Source organism: Engraulis encrasicolus, chromosome 15 (genome assembly GCF_034702125.1).
Source record: "Engraulis encrasicolus isolate BLACKSEA-1 chromosome 15, IST_EnEncr_1.0, whole genome shotgun sequence".
Taxonomy (NCBI): domain Eukaryota; kingdom Metazoa; phylum Chordata; class Actinopteri; order Clupeiformes; family Engraulidae; genus Engraulis; species Engraulis encrasicolus.
Window position 1 is genome coordinate 22,404,321 of NC_085871.1, and position 20,540 is coordinate 22,424,860.

A 20,540-nucleotide genomic window follows, 5' to 3' on the forward strand; every position below is an offset into this window, starting at 1 on the left:
TCCAAATCACGACTAAGGAAAGAGACTTAAAACTAAAGGCTACAAGGTGAGTAGAATTAGTTAAGTTAGAGTGTAAAGCAGGGAAGCTTTCTCGGAAGAGGTGAGTCTTCACTAGCTTCTTGAAGGTTGAGAGGGATGACATTTGTGTCCCTATGTGGTTGGATGTTTCTGTAAACACTGAAAATAGTTTACTAATGCTACATAATGTATTGTCTATCATATAGTGTATGACATTTGCTAAGAACAGTATTGAAAGAGGCATTGAGTAATGAATGAGTAGGCCTACACTAATAGTGGTGGTGGCATGTAATGGTAATGTTAAGTACAAAACATAAGGACATATAGACAGGGAGGAACGGTAGTGGTACTCTGCCAAGGCCTCTAGAGCCATGATGCAGTTGGTTATAATAGATTATGATATATCATATTAAAGCTTGGAGTCTGTAGTATACAGATATTATACTGTATTTGGTGCACCTTTTGCATAGCAACAGTTGCTAGGCAAAGCATCTTCCTTAGCAACCAGCATCAGTGATACGGTTCCTCTGCGATTACATTGTGTTGTGATGTCTGGATTTAGATGGCTTTTCCCAATTGCCACATGACTTCTTTGAACCTCCAAGATGTCCCTAATAAGAATTTATATACATATGATGTCCCCGGTTCTCTGGAGGAGTGGAGAAAGACTGCTCTCCTACGGGTAATATACATCCTCTGTAGTACTATCATGAATACATTTACCATCTCTGCCAAAGGCAAAAATGCTGGCCTTTCCTGCCGCCCTTGAGGGCTTGTTGAAAAGTAGTTTGTCGAGGGGTCTTGGAGTGGTGGCACAGTGAACCAGCAGGAGGCAGAGATGGTGTTTTGCGACACCAAGTGCATTCAGATAAATCCAGTGGGCCAGTGGAAAATAATGAACAAAAAACTGAACTAAACTTAAATGTAGAAAAATAGGGTAACACTTTATTTTATGGATACATCTATTAGCACTAATATATACAATATTAATGCCCGTGTAAGTAACTTGTAAGGCACGTACTAAGCAAAATAAGACAGTTGTTAAGCATGTATTCACAAATGTCTTGTTCATGCCCAATTAGGGATTTATTACTAATATAACCTTAGTAAGGACCAGTAAGCCTGTATTTCTATTTATTAGTAAGTAGTAAATGGCGGAATACAATATGTATAAGCTCCCGACACACTGTGCGGCCTAGGTAGTGTGGGGGCCCTAAGCCATCTGGGCTGAGTAATGCATCACTTTAGAATAGGGACCCTTATTCCACATCTTTTTCCACACTGTTCAGAGTTTGTTCACACAGTGTACCAGGAGCTTATACACATTGTATTCTGGCCCTTACTGCTTACTCATAAATAGAAATCTAGGTCTACTAGGTCCTTACTAAGATTATATTGGTAATAAATCCCTTATTGTGCATGAACAAGACATTTGCGAATAAATGTCTAACAACTGTCTTATTTTGCTTAGTACATGCCTTACAAGTTACTTACACAGGCATTAATATTGTATGTATTAGTGCTAATAGATGTATCCCTAAAATAAAGTGTTACCAAAAATATATACACCTGCATTTACATACAGTGCCCTCCATAATTATTGGCACCCCTGGTTGAGATGTGTTAAAAGCCTTAAAATAAATTCAGTGTTTATTGCAGAAGAATACTGTCACACTGAAAATTGTAGGAAAATGTAGCCTTCAACTCAAATGAATTGTAGGAAAATTAAAAAAATCCCTGACTAAAAAACAATTCTTTTTCATTAAATCACCTGTTCCACAATTATTGGCACCCTTAACAATTCCCAGGAAATAAATATAATTGAAGCATTTCTGTCATTTCTACAGTAGTTTACAAAGTTTACCAGAGTATGTAGGAACATTTAATTAGTAATTCATCACTTCCTGTTTCCCTGGGGTATAACTATGTCGTGACACCGCGGCCATTTCTCTTATCCACTCTTAAACATGGGAAAGACAAAGGAACACAGCATACAAGTGAGGCAGATGTGCGTCGACCTTCACAGGTCAGGCAGAGGCTACAAGAAGATTGTCACTCAACTGCAGCTGCCCATATCTACTGTGAGAGGAATAATTAAGAAGTTCAAAACAACTGGAACAGTGGTAAACAAGCCTGGACGAGGACCCAAGTTTATTTTGCCACCACGCACAGTGAGGAGGATGGTAAGAGAAATCAAAATATCTCCAAAGCTCACTGTTACAGAATTACAACAAATGGTAGCATCCTGGGGTCACAAAGTCTCCAAATCAACCATCAGGCACTGTCTACACGCCAACAAGCTGTTTGGGAGGCATGCACGGAGAAAACCTTTCCTCACCCACAATCATAAACGCAAACGTCTGGAGTTCGCCCAGCGGTATTGGGGCTTCAACTGGGACCGTGTGCTTTGGTCAGATGAGACCAAGATTGAGCTTTTTGGCAACAAACAATCTAAGTGGGTCTGGCGTGCCACGAAAGATGCGCATGCTGAAAAGCACCTCATACCCACTGTGAAGTATGGGGGTGGGTCAGTGATGCTGTGGGGCTGTTTCGCTTCCAAAGGCCCTGGGAAGCTTGTTAGGGTGCATGGCATCATGAATGCTTTGAAATACCAGGACATTTTAAATCAAAATCTGTTGCCCTCTGCCAAAAAGCTGAAGATGGGTCGTCACTGGGTCTTTCAGCAAGACAATGACCCTAAACATATGGCCAAATCTACACAGAAATGGTTAACCAGACACAAAATCAAGCTCCTCCCATGGCCATCTCAGTCCCCAGACCTCAACCCCATTGAGAACCTGTGGGGTGAGCTGAAGAGGAGAGTACAGAGGAGAGGACCCAGGTCTCTGGATGATTTAGAGAGATTCTGCACAGAGGAATGGCTGAAGATCCCTCTTTCTGTCTTTTCCCATCTTGTGAAACATTATAGGAGAAGATTAGGTGCTGTTTTGTTGGCAAAAGGGGGTTGTACAAAATATTAACAACAGGGGTGCTAATAATTGTGACACACATTATTTGATGTCAAATAATTATTTCCTTATGTGGGATTTTTTCCCCACTGAATAAATGCACTTGTATTGAAGGTTGGATTTTTCTCTTTTTTTCCATTAAGGTCCCATATTATTTAGAGAAAAATAATAATAATTGGAAGCTAAAAAACACATCTCAACCAGGGGTGCCAATAATAATGGAGGGCACTGTATTTACAGGAAAAATAAATGTATGCATAAGAGTGATTCTACAAATCGACTGCGCTTTTAAGTCCATGGATTTTATTTGCCAATTCCACTAACTATTAACTGCATCCAATGATGTTTTGGACATTAGAAAACATTTATCTTTCATATAATACAGAAAGTGTAGACATGGAATTATTTCCCTCAGCAAGAATGAATATTTAATACTGGTTTTGGGCGTTTTCATGCCGTCCCGTTTTCCAAATGTCAGATTCAGTCTTCATATTAGCATGTAAAGAAACTTTTTTTGCCCAAGACGATTGCAAATGTTGATTCACAGTAATCATCACAATATGACAAAACTGTCAGAAAGACCACTGTCCTTTCCATTATACATGAAATTTACCATTTTGTGTGTGTCCACGAAAACGGTGTTAACCGTGTCACGGTCTGAAACCCCCTCCATAAATCAGTAATGGTTTGGTCTTAGGCCATACGAATAACATCACGTGATGTCATAACCTCTTTGGCAGGATATGGGAAGACTTTTTGGTAAGTTTTGAGCTCCATCCTTCCATAATTTAATCCAATCTTTTTCATGTTCTCATAGCGGGAAAATTGCCTGTCAACTGTGTTGTCAACATATTCATAAGAATCTGAATTAGAAATCACATGTAGAAAAACACAGATAAAGCATACAAATGCATGAATTGATTAAGGTGTTATGGTGGAACTTCTGAGGTCCTCAGTTAGCACAACACCATAAAAACAATGGTGTTACAATTAGCTATGACAGTTAGGGTTGCCAGATGAGGCTGATGATTTCCAGCCCAAAAAATGTTCAAAACCCACCTAGAAGCACAAAATCCCGCCCAATTCTATTGATTTCTATGGCACAAAGTGGTCTGGTTTTTCTGATAAATGCCATTTTTACCCGCACACGGCCATCCTAAGCAGCCCAATTGGGCGGGAACCAGCCCAATCTGGCAACACTGATGACAGTTGAGGAGGAGTATGTTTTTGCCAATTTATCTCCATATTGACAGACAAACAAACAAAATAATTTGTGTTCTAGGGAGATGGGTTCGTCTGCTCTGTTTTTTTTTCTTCTTAAAAAGTGCAGACTTGTTCCCCGGCCTGCACTGTTGACCGTAACACAGTTGAGTAACACGGTTGACTGTTTTGAAAGTGTTTTTGAGCTATTGATCCCTTATGTGTTGAAAAAATCATATGAACAGACACTCAATTCAAATCAGACGTTACAGGGATTTATAATGGAAAATGTGTCTGTCTGTATCACAGTGAATCATAAAATCCTACTTATGAAGCTCAACAATCACATTTTCATATTTCATAATGACACCATTATTGCTAAGGGACATAAGCACTTTCAAACGTATGTTGTGTCAACTCTGTAGTATTTGTATATATGTTTGAAATGACATAGTATTTGTCCATAACACTGTTGACAAAATAATCAAGCAAATGTTCGCTTTCATTAGAGTACTTATCAAATGATTTAAGATTAAGCTTGGCAATTTGTTTGTTTGGAAACTTAAATATATACACTATGTAAACATCTAGGTCATTTAGTTGAAAAAAATACTGATAATTGACATTTTGCTTTTGCCAAAAGCGTAGGGGAGTTGTAGAATCACTCATAAGCCAACATAACAAAATGGGAAAATAAACAAAATAGCCACAGGCTCACAATCAGAGTTTCAAGTTCACAACGTTACTCACACATCTGAGTATTGGGAGCATGGACGCACGTCCGTTCACCAAGGAGCTCTCCCTGCTACTGAGCAAATTCCCCATTATCAGGGCTACCTGACGCACCACGCAGGTGGACTATACCATTACAGCAAGAAACTATAGGGGTGCTAAAAATCAGAATGACATTAACATTAAATATCACGGATTAAAATGGTACCATTACTACATACATCATACTAAGCCTTCTAAATAAACATATTACTCATGAACAGACATTAACACAGTCATTTAGTGTTCTAAACACCAAAATATTACCGCGAGGGTGCAACCATGTGCACTCACAACTCTCCCACGGGAATATAGCATTGTCAAACACTGACGCGCATCTTTTAGGAAGATGCGGTAATGAGGAAGCACTGGTAAGTTTTCAAACGCTAAGAAAACATTAGTGGATGCACTTAGACATCTTAAAACCTAGCGGTTACATTACTAAAAGATCGAACATTGTTGCCATAGGCATATTTGTGGGCAGCCGTGGCCTAGTGGTTAGAGAGTTGGTCTTTCAATCTAGGGGTTGCGGGTTCGAAGCCCCCCTGACCTCTCCCTACATCTCTATCCATGGCTGAAGTGCCCTTCAGCAAGGCACCTATCCCCACGTTGCTCCAGGGACTGTAACCAACTGTAAGTCGCTTTGAATAAATGAAAGCGTCAGCTAAGTGCAATGTAATGTCATGTAATGTAATATTTACACAAAAGGACACATGCAGCGTTTTCACCGTTTGTGTATGTTCTGTTGTGTCGTTTTGACTGTGTGGATGCATGCGTGAATTGTTTGAATATGAATGAAGCCCTCGTGACTCTAAGTAATATGTGCACCCATACGTTAGACCTCCAGGCATAAAACACATTGCAAACATGTTGTAAAACTTTCACGTAGCAGAAAAGTAAGTCCATGATTAATATTAGCAAGAGACATGAAAGTTTCAAAGAGGGAATGGCGTTTCAAATGTTCAATGGCGCCCGCATAGGGAGCCGTGATGACTCGCACAGAGTCTGCGGCATCACAGGGCTATAAAAGGCACATTCTCTTCCACCAAGATCCTCAGCTTTCAAGAGCGAGAAGGGAGAACTAGAGAGCATTCTCTCTCCACTCCTTCAGAGAACTGGAGACATATACAGCTCTGGCAAAAATTGAGAGACCACTTCGGAAAAAAATCTGAGTTTGCTATGGATAGGTGTGTGTTTGAGTAAAGCAAACATTGTTATTTCATTTTACTAACTACCATTGTCATTTAGATTTATTTTAATGGTCAAAATAACACATAAGATGCAATGTTTCCAAATCTAAAAAAAGTCAAAGAAAACAAGTTGATATTAACTTAAAAACTCTTGATCACATTCCAGAGGTTTTCTTGGGCCTGACGTTTGGGCTGACCATGTCAGGGTATTGATCTGGTGGTCCTCCATCAACAGCTTTATTGGCAAACTGAGTGGCTGGAGTATTGTCTTACTTTACCAAAACTAGCAGAGAAGAATGCTGGTCTTCAGTCCAGTCTTCATACTTGCCCACTTCACTGCTTTCGAAGATCGTCTGGGAGTTGAAGACCGAAGCTTTACTTTAGTAATTCAGCGTCCTTAACCGTTACTACTCAGACAAGGTTCTCGTCGGACAGTTAAACTGAATTACTCGAGGTAAAGTAAATCGGAGGATGTGCGCAGGTGTGCGCTGCCTTTTATAGCCCCCGAGGACAACGGGAAAAGGCCAGCCTTTTTGCCTTCGGCAGGGATGGTAAATGTATTCATGATGTATGAGTATTGTGATTGAGTATTGTGTATGAGTATTATGATGAGTATTACCCATAGTAGAGCAGTCGTACGAGCGACTGAAAGAGAAGAGTTTGTTTTTACATAAGGTTTCGTGTGAAAACTACAAATAAATAATTAATTAAAAAAAAATTTTACACAGAACAAGCAGCTGGTTATGTCAGCGATATACCAATTTCAAGCAAAGACTTTGTATAGCTTACAGTGTATACATTTTTAACCTCAAACACTTGCAAATGGGGCTGGACTGGGACAAAAAACATCCGGGCAATTTTATCTTAAACTTCCCCCTGATGGTGCATACACACCAACGGCGTGGACGTCCACTGAACGTGTCCAGTAGCAGTCCGAAACGGTTAGAATACATGTAAACAGATCATACCTTGCACACAGGAGCGCGGTGCAAGCGTGGCCCGACCGGACATGTCTGCGATGCTCCTTGAAAATAGAACTCGATTCTATTTTCCTACGCGGACATCCGTGTTCAATGAGCGGGTTCCATTGAAAATGAATGGCTGCTGCCCGCGGATAGAACATGGGCGCTGACTGTGCGCAGTGTGTAAGGCATCCCGCGAACCTCTCGGACTCACACTGCTCCCGGAGACATTAAGTGAACGTGAATATATTGATGTGCATGTATCGTCAGACACACAACCTATTTTCGTGCCTGTAGACTCTACACTGTCTATATTGAAGATGGACAAATGGCTAAGCTATACAGTATTTACTTGAACAAAGGGATGATTCTCTCTAATGTCAAAATACAGATCGATTAGAGAAGCACACAACTTTTTTGGTCGTGCTTCTCCCTCCACTCTTGAATTGTTTTGATTAACCGTTCTACATTCAACGTTTGTTCTGTAATTGTTGCATTTAATTTGTCTACTTCGAGGAGGTGTTTACTTTTTAAGTCAGTTATTCTATCAAGGAAGTTGTTGACTTCCTCTGCTTTCTTTTGGACCTCATCTTCAAATCTCTTAGTCAACATCTCGAATTTCATTTGATTTTCTTCTTCCATTTTCTCTAACTTTTTCTTATGTTTTTCCTCTCTCTCATCATCCTCCTTCTTTCTCCTCCTGCTCTCTTTCTCCTGTTCATGCTCAAACTCTTCATGTAGTGTTTTGAACCTCTTTCTGCTCTTCTCATCCTCTTTCTCCCTTCTTTCCCTTTCCTCAGCTCTTGCTTTCTCCCACTCCTTTTCTTGTCGTGCTAATGTCTTCTTCATATTTTTTATTTTATTTGCATGTTCCTTTTCCAGTTTTTCTCTGTCCTTCCTTTCTTGCTCTCGCCTCTCTTCCTCTTTAATGTCCCGTAGTCTTCGTTCTCTTTCCATCTGAATTTCAAATTCTTCTTTTCTTTCATTTTGCTGCTTTTCCCAATCTAATCTCTCACGTTGTTCTTTTTCCTTTGCATTTTTTCGTTCTTCTTCCCATTCCCTTAACTCATTCATTCGTTGCATACAAACCGATTCAGTCATTTTCTCTGCCTCCTTCACCTGAGATTCTAAATGCTCTCTTTTACGTTCCATACTATCCATTCTCATTTTCTCCTCTTCAGACCTTCTTTCCCTTTCTTTTTCTTGTTGTTCAGCAAAGCGGTCTCTTTCTTGTTTTTGCTTCTCAAGTAACTGCTTCTGTTCTTTTTCTGCTTTATCTCTTTCTTCTTTAATACGTTCTGTGTGATCCCTCTCCATCTGTTCTCCCTGTTCTTTCTGTTTCCTTTTGAGTTCCTGGACCGTTTTTGCCCATATCTGTTCCTGGGCCTCTCTCCTTCTATCATCCTCTTCTTCCCTGTCCCTTTTCTCTTTCTCATATCTTTCTTTCATCTCATTCTTCATAGACTCTTCCTTTTCTTTCAGCATAATTTCTCTATCTTTTCGTTCCCTCTCTAGTTCCTCTGTTTTTTCTTTCATCATCACTCTTAGGTCTTCTTCAAACTTGGCCTGAAGTTGTTCTTTTTCCCTCTGAATTTCCTCCTCCCTCTCCCTCATCAGTTTTTCAAACTTCTTCTTAATTGCGTCTTCAGCCATTTGAAACATCTCATTGGTGTAACAGTCTCCACCATTGTTCTTCACCATTATATTGATTTTCTTCATAAGATCAATCACCTGACTAGGATCTTTCTCTTTGTTGTTGACCACATGAAAACGTCCATCACAATCATCAATTAGCTTTTTAATCTCTCGATCACCTTTCTTAACGTAATTTTCGATAGAAAACCACTCCAGACCATCCCCTTTGGTGAAAAGAATGATGATGAATTTCTCTGCATTGGTGCCAAAAGCACCTTTGATTAGATTCACTGTTTCCCTTTCTTCAGCTGTCATCTTACTGCCAATAGACAGAACCAACAGGAAGGCGTGTGGTCCGGGGGCCAGGTAACTGAAACACTTCATTATTTCTTTCTTAATCACTTCATTGGGCACTTTTGTGTCAAACAGCCCTGGTGTATCAACAACAGCAACAGCTTGGCCATTTACTATTGCTGTGCCCTTTTGACAAACTTCTGTCATTGATGTACTGAAAATGGAAGTTTCGAAAACTTTTTTTCCTAAGATGGTGTTTCCTGTTGCACTCTTTCCAACTCCCGTTTTTCCAATCAGGACAATCCTGACACAATCTGTGTTCGATCCAAGTGTATCTAAATAATAAAACAGCAGACATGGTGAGAAATAAAAGCATTCACAGACCACAAAATAAAAAAAATATAACATCCTTCTCACAGTTGTTACAAGCCTGTTTAAACGTTCTGTATCTCAGAGCCAGAGCTGGTTTTGTTGTGAATAATGCCCACAGGTATCAAAGAGCAAAGTTAATTGCAGAACAATGAAAAATAACATGTTGCTTAAAACAGTAGAGGGTTATGGTTGGAGTACTGGCTGGGCCATGAAACCTGAAAATTAGCTGCCCTTGATGACATTTCCTCCTCAAAACATGCTCTGATGTAAATATTTGACGTACATCAGGTTTGTAGGAACATGTTTCTGGCATGTTTCCAAGCCCAACACATGCCAGATAGTTGTCCACAGGGGCGCCTGCAGACTTGACCAGTAAGGTACGCACCAACCCCCCCCCCCCAAAAAAAAAAAAAAAACCGGAGAAATGACAGCGGACGATGACAGCGGAGGAGGAAAAAAAACATAGGATTGGAGTATAGTCAGTATGTCTGGGGTGGTTTTCTTTATCAGTCGTCAATTTTTCTTATTGCTTTAGGCTAGGAAACAAGGTAACTTGTTGACGTTGACAAGGTGTTGGCCTATACGGTTTTGAAAACCTTTTGGCTATTGGCTATCCTTACTATTACTTTTTTTTTTTTTAACTGCGACATTGAACTGCAGCGACTTCCCCGACTATGCTACTACGAAGGCCTGCATGCACTTGTGTTCTCTCTCGTGCATGGGGATGAAACAAGTAGGCTATGGTTATTTGATTTTTCTGCCATCGACGACGCCACGACATAGGCTATATGTTATTCCAAGTGGAAGTGGGAAATGGAGAGCTGTCTTTGCTAACTAGAACTACTAGACTTAAATTTGTGGGCTATGTCTGACTGGAGGTAGCCGCTCAAGTTAGAATTCCGCTGATGGAACTAGAACTTGTTACTGTATCTTTTTTCAGGAGCGCACGAGTTTTACGCACAGAAGCAAAAAGCAGGCTATCTGCCTTTGTAAATTAATGGTGCCCAACCATAGTCTCTGCTCTTTAATTTGCTTCATGCTGCTTCTTCTCATATAATATGTTGCATTGTCACAACATTCATAGAAGACACAATAGGCGTAATATTTATTAAAAAAAAAAAAAAAACTTCCTCCACTGGTGAAGGTACGCACAGTGCGTACGGCTCCAGGCGCCCTTGGTTGTCCATGCATGGCATACCATACTCCAGTTAAAGTTAAAGCAGTTAAAGCAATGGCTCTAAAACGGGTGCACTAATTTTTTCTAGGAAAACTACTGCAATACCTCTCTTAACTCCTTCAAACCTACTCCCAGTCTGTCACTGAGGTCCTCTGGCAAGGACCAACTTGTCACCCCCTGCACCAGACTTGGTTTCTGAGCTGTCTGCTACCGCTATCCTCTAGAACAGTCTACATCTCCACATACACCAAGACTCCCAACTGATTTCCTTCAAAACTCACCTAAAATCCCCTCTGTTCAATAAGGCCTACAGTCATGGCCAAAAGTATTGGCACCCCTTCAATTCTGTTAGAAAATACTCAATTTCTTCCAGAAAATGATTGCAATCACAAATTCTTTGTTATTAAGATCTTCATTTGTTTTCTTGCAATGAAAAAACACAGAAGAGAATGGAAAAAAAGGCAAATGAATGATTATTTTACACAAAACTCCAAAAATTGGCCGGACAAAAGTATTGACACCCTCAGCCTAATACTTGGTAGCACAACCTTTAGACAAAATATCTGCGAACAGCCACTTGCGGTAACCATCAATGAGCTTCCTACAACACTCTGCTGGAATTTTAGACCATCCTTCTTGAGATTTGAAGGGTGCTTTCTCCAAACTGCCACTGTGAGACCCCTCCACAGGTTTTCTATGGGATTAGGGGGTGGACTCCTACATTATGCAGCAAAATTTGTTGATAATCTTCAGACTTCATAATTCCATGCACACGGTCAAACAGTCCAGTGCCAGAGGCAGCAAAGCAACCTCAAAACATCAGGGAACCTCTGCCATGTTTGACTGTACGGACCGTATTCTTTTCTTTGAAGGCCTCAGTGTTTTCCTGTCCATTCAAATGAATGCAGGAAAAAAGATGAGGCCTTCAAAGAAAATAACACGGTCCGTACAGTCAAACATGGCAGAGGTTCCCTGATGTTTTGAGGTTGCTTTGCTGCCTCTGGCACTGGACTGCTTGACCGTGTGCATGAAATTATGAAGTTTAAAGACTATCAACAAATTTTGCAGCATAATGTAGGAGTCCACCCCCTAATCCCATAGAAAACCTGTGGAGAGATCTCACAATGATAGTTTGGAGAAAGCACCCTTCAAATCACCTCAAGGATGGTCTAAAATTCCAGCAGAGTGTTGTAGGAAGCTCATTGATGCTTACCGCAAGTGGCTGTTCGCAGATATTTTGTCTAAAGGTTGTGCTACCAAGTATTAGGCTGAGGGTGTCAATACTTTTGTCCGGCCCATTTTTGGAGTTTTGTGTAAAATGATCATTCATTTGACTTTTTGTCATTCTCTTTTGTGTTTTTTCATTGCAAGAAAAACAAATGAAGATATTAATAACAAAGAATTTGTGATTGCAATCATTTTCTGGAAGAAATTGAGTATTTTCTAACAGAATTGAAGGGGTGCCAATACTTTTGGCCATGACTGTATGCCTTCTAACCCCATCCCCAACCCCAGCCATCTTTTTTACAAAGTGACCTTGGGTCTATGAAAGGCGCTATATAAAATGAAGTTATCATTATAATTGTTGCTGTCATTATTATTATTATTATAATTATTATTATCATTACTATTATTAATAATAAGTATGCTTGCGAGCTACTAATTGTTCTCTGACAGTTTATTCTTATTTCGTAATCTACATTTTTCACTTTCACCTCGACCTATGGAAATCACCATGCATTCACACGCCGGCTCTGAATTGTCGCAGCGTTCGAGAGAGAGTCGCGGTACGAGCACCAAAACGACCGGTTCGTAAAGGGCTCTGGGTACATTGCTCGCTGGCCTACCCCCTTTTATTTTAATTTTTTTTAATTTAATTCGATCACCAGACTCATTTTTCCTCGTGGTTCCTTTTCGTTTTCGATCTGTTATTACCCTCATTGAAATGTATGGTAGAATGTTCAGAATGATGATGTCACAAACAGTGGCAGTTAGAGTGAGAGGTGACCAGTCCTGTCTTCGGTTTTCAAACAAAATAAACAGCTTCACCTATCGACTAGGTAAAGGCATTGTCAGAGAGGTCTTGGCTCCGACTACTAATTGTGTTAAAGGGACACTGTGTGAGATTTTTAGTTGTTTATTTCCAGAATTCATGCTACCCATTCACTAATGTTACCTTTTTCATGAATACTTACCACCATCATCAAATTCTAAGTAAAAAATGCACTTTTCATACATGAAAAGGGGGATCTTCTCCATGGTCCACCATTTTGAATTTCCGGAAATAGCCATTTTTAGCAGCAAAAATGACTCTACTTGGACCATACTAGAAAATATTTGTTTATTACTTAGTAAACGTTCATGTAAATATCAAATTTGGTGATAGCCAACCCAGTCTCAATGAGCAGCATAGTTGCAGTACCTTTTTTGACCATTTCCTGCAGTGTCCCTTTAAGATCATTAGCCAACTCTAAAAAATGTTTGAGAGAGAGCAGTGTTAAAATCCCTATGAGTCCCCTATAAGGTTTCTCCATTCATTAAGAAAAGTGTGAGTGAACAGGTCAGCGCATAGGCTGGAAGATGTCAATTGTTTGACTGAACCATTTGCCCTAGAAAAGCGATCTCAGTTTTGACATTGAGAGCAGGGTTGTGTCATTATTAATTTCATTTGAAAACTTGCACAATTTGAGGAGATATGAGAGTGTAAAAACAGGGCAGCACACATTATTTTATTGTACTTCAGCTACTGTAATCCTTTTTCCATACAATTCTGAAGCGACTTGTACCCTGTATCGATTTTATTTAAAGCAACAAAAGTTGCACCAGAACCGTTTTCCATCAAAAAAGTATTTTTTGTATTTAAGCTACGTCACAATGCCTCTCGTTAATCCACATATTTCTGTCGCGCTTGGTAGTTTTCCATCCCCTGCGTCACTCTTTTAGAAGGTTTATGTCAAAAGAAAAAGGTAGCATTTATTGTGTGTGAGAATTGCTATATGTCCAAGCCAATATGCTGGTTAGAAAATTCCATCATTGCACTACTGATGTCAAAGTCAACCTGTTTAGAACTTACTGCTCCCCTCTTTATACAGCTCCTCTCTGGATCAGATACAAGAAGGAGAGTCTACTGAAACTGAAGGTAGCTTACAATGATTGTCTTAGGATCCTCCTAAAGAAACCAAGGAGTACTAGAGCCAGTGGGTTATTCTGCAAATTTGGTCTAACTACTTTTATGGCACTGTTCAGAAATCTAACCTTTAAGTTCATGAGCAGGCTTGATTGTGCAAAAAATGAGCTTATCGCTCAATTGGTTGATCCAAGTCGTAGCTCTGTAAGATATATGTCTACTATCTGGGAACACTGGCATGAATGCCTTCACTAGCTTCCTTTTATTGTATGTGTATTTTTTTATTGTATTGTTGATGTGTGTATTGTAATGTGTCCAATTTGGGCCCTGAGCCTGTAATAAAGTTTATATATATAGCCTTGACCGACAAAACAAGATGGACAATCTACGTGTGTTATTAATAATCAATATACTATCCGCAATAATTGTTATCAGAAAAAGGATGACAGCCCGGAGAAGGCGACTCGCATAGGCCTACGTAGCCTAATGAGTGTCCTTTTTACTTGGTAGTACTCGCAGATCGCCAGTAACCTGGCAGCACCAAAGGTGCTGTTTGTGGTGGGAGATGGACGTGTCAACATACGGACAGTCAGTTCCTGACTGTTTTTCGAGTCAGCAAAAATCTGTTTCGAGAGGTAGGCTATGAGGCCTGACTATGCGAGCAGGAGAGCAGATGTTTCGTTGGGGAAACGGGTGGCAATAGCACTTTTTAAACTAGCTTTAGGCCCTACAATACAATTGCAATTTTTACAATGTTACAGCCCCTGGCAAAAAAAAAAGTATGGAATCACCTGTCGTGGAGGATGTTCATTCAGTCATTTTAGCTTTTTTTTTTTTTTTTTTTTAGAAAAATGATGAATCACCCAACTCAAAACTACCTAGTCTGACCAGCAAGGGCTAACCTATCCCAAGGCAAAAAAGGACTACACAAACAAAATAACTCCACACTTCTCAGATAGCAGAGACGCACAGAGCTTATGGCAGGATTTACAGGCCATCCCAGACTACAGTAGGCCTAGACCCGTGAGAGCAACACCTCCCCCCCATGACCATCCCCTATACCTCTGTCAGTGTGAAAAGGACTAACATCAACTGAATGAACATCCTACATGACAGGTGATATTTTTTTTGTCTGAGGCTGTGCGCCTATCACACAGTAAAATTTGCAGTCTTAAGTCAACACTGCTTTGAGCATATGGTCCCAATCATTTTAGTGTTATTGTACTGTTGAATTAACACTTGAAGAGTTGAATGTAACATTATAAAGCAGAGGAGAAGATCCTGAGTCAGCTGAGGACACTGAGGCAGCGGCAATAAGAGATGCCCTGATTCGTCACCTGATGAGTCACATCCATTTGTGAAAGACCACAGAATTCACATGAAATGAATATGTATATTAAAAACAAACATGGGCATAATTCACAAAAATGCATTTAATAAATATTAATAATTAATATTAAATATTAAATAACATTTCACAAATATTTCCATGTATATTTAAATTAAACAAGTACAATGTGTACTAGTGGGAATCATGTTTAGGTTTAGAGGCGCTTGTCGGACGTTGTCCGAGAGGTTAGCATCTCTCTATCTTACTCCTCCTGCCTCTCTTGCCTTTTCAGTAAGTCCGACAGCTGCTGACTCTATGCAGCTAGTACAGACTTTTTCTTCAGTGGCCTGCGAAACAGGCAACTACCTCCTACTGCAGCTGGGGTGGGGCCTGGGGGCTATGAATCCTTCATGGTCACTTGTCCACTGTAGTCTTCTATTACATGAGGAAACACATGAAATACAAACACATTTAATTAAGTTATCTGAGACATGGTATTACACTAGAGTTGTTTTTAATCAAAGTTAAAGGGTGTCAACTAAGCTTGAACATATTCAGTTCCAATGATTTAATGGATATCAGTGTTAAGGATATTTTGAAGCTGTTTATCAAAATGACACCTCAACCTCTGACAGCGAAAACTGAGTGCACCCCTATTTGAAAATGCATAGAAAGTAGGGATGCAAACGATTAATCAATTAATCAACTGTAATCGATCAATGAATTAATCGATTTAAAAAATTAATCGTAATTAATCGACAATTCAACTGACAAGAGACCCAGGTGAAATGGACATGTGAAGAGTGTTTGTGAAGAGCGGTGTGAATAGTGGGAATATTTAAATCACCTATCACCGGGAAATAGAATTAATTCAAATGTGGTATTTTATCTCAATTTTTAATGAAAATTTTTAGATTTAGTAGTTTTTTTCTAGAAACATTGAGATTTCGGGGGGGAAACGCAGCTTATCAATTAATCGTAAGTCGATCGATAAGGCTATCAACTAATGATTAATGAATTAATCGATAATATGCATCCCTAATAGAAAGGTCTTCAGTGAGGCATGATTTGCTTCAGTATCACAGTGCTTTGGACCATTTCTTGTGGTCTGATAAGCCCAAGATAAACGATTTTGTTTTAGATGGTCAAGTACGTGTGACGGTATCCAAGTGAGAAGTTCGAAGTCAAGTGTGTTTTGCCTCCAGTGAGGCATGCTACTGGTACTGACATGGTTTGACACTAATGCTGCCAACATTTGGATGCTTTCAATACAGGTAAGTTAAAGTGAATTAAGTCCTCAACACTGCTTGTCTTCTGTTCAATTGAATAGTGAGAGCGTAACGTATCGACCCTCAGGTCTTCATCAGGCATCCTTGACAAACAGTACCAGCACTATGAGTACCAGTGATGAAAGAAGTGCAGGGCATAGTGTCAGTGTCAGACAAGTCACCTAGAGGCAGTGACCGAGGAAAAAGGTTACTCCAACAGGAGACCTTTTGCATATGTACTATTTAAACATGATGTCAAAATGTTCAATAAGACCATTGGGGGGCATCAAGCCATTCTTGTAAATCTAAATTTAACAGAAGAGAAGCACTGTTGCAGACTTTATTCACTTCACTGGACTATTCTATTACTCTTTCACTGGATTATTACTTTTATTGTCCTGCACCTGACTCTTTCTGGGCATTTTCGCATAGGGGTGCCGGAGTACTCACTTTGGTCAGATGTTGAATTGTTTAAAAAAAAAAACTATGAGGAGGGTGTAGGCTACACTCATAAAAACGATTCAAGCCCTTCTTTGGTTTGCCACATTGTTTTTGTGCTTGATTTGCTTGAACATATTGGTTAAATAAGTAGAAATGTTGGTTCCAAATATGCTTAATGATATTCTTTTCTCTTAAAATAAAATATGCAGAAAATATATGTTTCAATTGCACTTTTAGGTTGCAATCTGTAATGGAAATTTTAACATTATATTGTCAGAACTGTGTGTGGGTCTGGCCTCAAACATTACCAGTCGGGCGCCACTAAATTCCCTCTGTGTTTGTCTGGATCTTTTACAGTATGAACCATTTTATTTAGTATACTGTATATTGCAAATAAAGAATTTAATGGTACTTTTCTTTTCAGATGAGGAGTGAAGGTGTTTGTTTTTGGAACAGGGAGCATTCCGTTGGCTTTAACCTGGGAATCGCCCATTAGAACGGCTGGACAACTTGACCTTGGTGACTTGAAGGACCCGGCTCCGCTCGTGGTCCATGTTGTCATTTAAAGGTTGGTGACATTTATGTTGTATTCTGACTTTATTATTTTTCCACCGCTTAATACTGTTGATCTAGCCACCTGCATGAATGCTGCCAACATCTTCCCTCACAAATCGTGAAAGCACTTTGAGCTACATGTGTTGTATAATTGTGCTATACAAATAAAGCTACTTTCATTATATTAGTAGTAAATGGTGTAGCCGAACTGATGTATTGTTTGATATTACCCCCGATCATAAACGCATTGTATTTAATACATAGTATTTCGCTACTTCTCTGTTTCAGACCAGGACTGAAGGTGTTGGAGCCTGGTACCGGGAGTATTCCATTGGCTTTGAACTGTGGTTCCTCCATTAGAACGGCTGGATAACTTGACCCACTGGCGATTCTAGGGGGGGGCAGGGGGTGGCCAAGGCCACCCCTGGGACGCTATTGTCCACCCTACTGGCCACCCTTGATTCGACAAGTAATTAATAAAAAAATATATTTTTAAAAATAAATAAATAAATAAATATACAATAATAACAACAGTATAAGACCAATAATAGGTAATTATCAGGTAATCATTCAAGTTCGTCAACCCAACAACAAACAAGAGAAAACTGTCAATCCATGGTGATCGCTGGCTGACAGATCTAGGGTCAGTTTTACACTTTAACTAACACGACAGTCGTTGGACTGATGCTGCACAAGGCTGATTTCTGATCAGTAGGCTTACACGAGATGACCACTGCGTGTCGCCTGCTGCCCCTATAGTCGCTTATTTATCGTGAAAGATCTGGCAACCCCGCACCAGCGATGCTGAGGAGCACTGTGTCACCTGCAGTTCCTTCACGAGAGACCGCATCCACTAACTGCCTGGACAGTCTAATTTGGACAATAAGGTATGGCAATTTAATGATTTGTTGGTTGTCTGAATGTGTTGGAAAACCTAATTTTGAAAACTTTATGCAAGTATTAGCAGCCAGGAAGAGCCAAAATACGAGATAGCTACACGAAACAACAACATGACTAAATGAGAGCAAGTTAGTGTTGTGGCAGCTGCAAACCAAGTTAGTAGCACAGCACAATCCTAACGTGCACGTCAGTTTATTTTTTTGTTGATAACAGGATAGTTAATATGAAACCGTTTGGATAGGGACATGGCATGGATAGCATTGGCCCATTGGCCACACATTGGAAAGGGTAGTCGGTTGTTATCTACAGTCAGGATCGGTAGGCAGACGTCAGTACCTAGCTCGAAACCTAGCATGTGAAATGAACTAATGCTAAGCTGGACTGTGATTGTTGTGATGCCTTCTCTCAGTGAGAAGCTTCTCCTTTGCTTCTTCGATTGTCTTGACTTTTCTTGGAGTTTAAATCAAACTTAAATAAAGTCGGAGTAAGTCATAGTAAAGAGCACCTCTGCCTCTTTAGAGTAAGCAAGTTCACATCAGTCACAGATGTGTTGCCTAAACCCACAGCGCTAGTCCACTTCAGAGTATGACTCCCCCCCAATAGCTAAATTTGCGGTACATATTTGACCTCAAATGTGTCAATATATCGTAATCCTTTTGTTCAAACGTAGCGAAAATAAATCGTCACGCACACAAAATCATGGTACAGATGTGAGTTTGTTCACCAACGAAATTCACGTCATGTAATTTCTTTGCTAAAACCCTGCAGCCACGGCTTTAGAATCAGCCACTGCTCACAGCTGTAATTGCCTTGCAGGCGACGGCGCCTCAGACTTGAAATTCACGTCATGTAATTTCTTTGTTAAAACCATATGCCACTGCTTTGACATCTGACACTGTCAACATCAATAATATAGGTTTTTTTGTATTCTGACATTGTTGAATGAAGTCAAAGTTGTTACTCTAAGGGGAACCACAACCACAAACACAAAACTCATGAACACAACATGTGTACTCTGCCAATTCGACAATAATCCCTCTGATATTGTAGCCAGTTACTATGCTTAGAAGTGAGTTGATTGAATGATTAATTGGTTGCATTGATTTGATTACATTTCCTCCAGTGAGTGGCATTAAGATGAAGAGAAGAAACGATATTGAGAGCTTCTTTATCAAGAAAAAAAAGAGTCAGAGTCAGCTACAGCCAGTACCAGCACCAGTGCAGATGCCCACACAAGCCAGCAGCCTAGGGATAGTGTTGATGAGCAGTCCACTACCCCAATACAAGATGGTAGGTTGTGCATGGAAAGTTTGAATTAGTTACATGTAGCCCTTTCATGCACACCGTTCAACCAGTGGAACACTGTTATTGTCATCAAAAAGGTTCTGTCATAGTGCCACACTACATAACACAGGGTCTTTAGTAATACACTATGGTAACTCTGGTAACGACAAAGGTATAACGCCATGCATTAAAGGGTTTAACAGCTGACAAATGTTGAGACAGAAGATGATGAACTAAAGATTTGTATTATATGTATATGTGCATGGACCTGTCTGTCTGTCTGTCATTTTAAACTATCCTTGTATTACCACAGTTGACCAGCCACATTTGGAGGAGGAGGAGACAGACTGTGAATCTGTGTTGTCTGGATCTCCACCTACTGAGCATGGTATGTCAGGTTCAGATGTCATTCATGAAGTTGGTGTCTACTCTCTCATACTTTATTTAAAAATAAAAGTTATTTAAAAATGGCCAATTATGCATATTTATATGTGAATGCATAGCATTTAACCAGATTACACTGCACTTTCAATTAAAAGCCTGGCACATTAAAATAACTTAATGAGGATATGTGTGTGCATTTATCTTTAATTTCTGTGAATACGTACATAGAAAACAAAGACCTAAACATAGAACATTTCAATACTATATATATATATATTTTTTTTATACTACTACAAAATATTGTATTTGAAGTTCACTGGTGCTTTTCTTTAAAATGCAGGAAATAGCATAGAATAAATGCAACATTTTCTGTGTGGGAGGACCCCCGTATGTGTATATAAACCCATGATTCCATGGCCACCTCAGACTATATTTGTGTGTCATCTTGGCCACCCTAGTAAAAATGTCCTGGATACGCCCCTGACTTGACCTTGGTGACTTGATGGACCTGACTGCTTGTGGCATACGTTTTCATTGCAAAGGTTTGTGAGATTAATAAATGGCATAGTCCTACTGATGCATTGTTTCATATTAGTCCAATCATCAATACATTGCTATTATTGTTGTCAAATGCAGTGATGCATTTTTGAATCTCTGTACAGA

The 20,540-nt window shown here is 39.7% G+C and overlaps 1 protein-coding gene across 1 annotated transcript; it reads right to left on the reverse strand.

The window, feature by feature from the left end:
- Positions 1-1,277: 1,277 nt before the first annotated feature.
- Positions 1,278-17,308, reverse strand: LOC134464206 (GTPase IMAP family member 4-like). The gene is made up of 3 exons (XM_063217679.1): positions 17,233-17,308; positions 8,363-9,374; positions 1,278-1,299 (listed from the first exon to the last, which is right to left on the reverse strand). The coding sequence occupies exons 1-3, from the start codon at positions 17,306-17,308 to the stop codon at positions 1,278-1,280; spliced, it is 1,110 nt and encodes a 369-aa protein (XP_063073749.1).
- Positions 17,309-20,540: the final 3,232 nt, after the last annotated feature.

Bases quoted from the DNA above. Each gene is read 5' to 3' on its own strand.
- LOC134464206 (XM_063217679.1), bottom strand. From the start codon at position 17,308: ATGGACCACGAGCGGAGCCGGGTCCTTCAAGTCACCAAGGTCAAGTTG. The intron at 9,375-17,232 runs GTTAAAGCCAAC...TTTATTATTTAG, and splicing joins TTCTAATGGGCGATTCCCAG to ATACACTTGGATCGAACACA. The intron at 1,300-8,362 runs GTTACTTGAGAA...AACTCTGAACAG, and splicing joins GCAGAAAAAGAACAGAAGCA to TGTGGAAAAAGATGTGGAAT.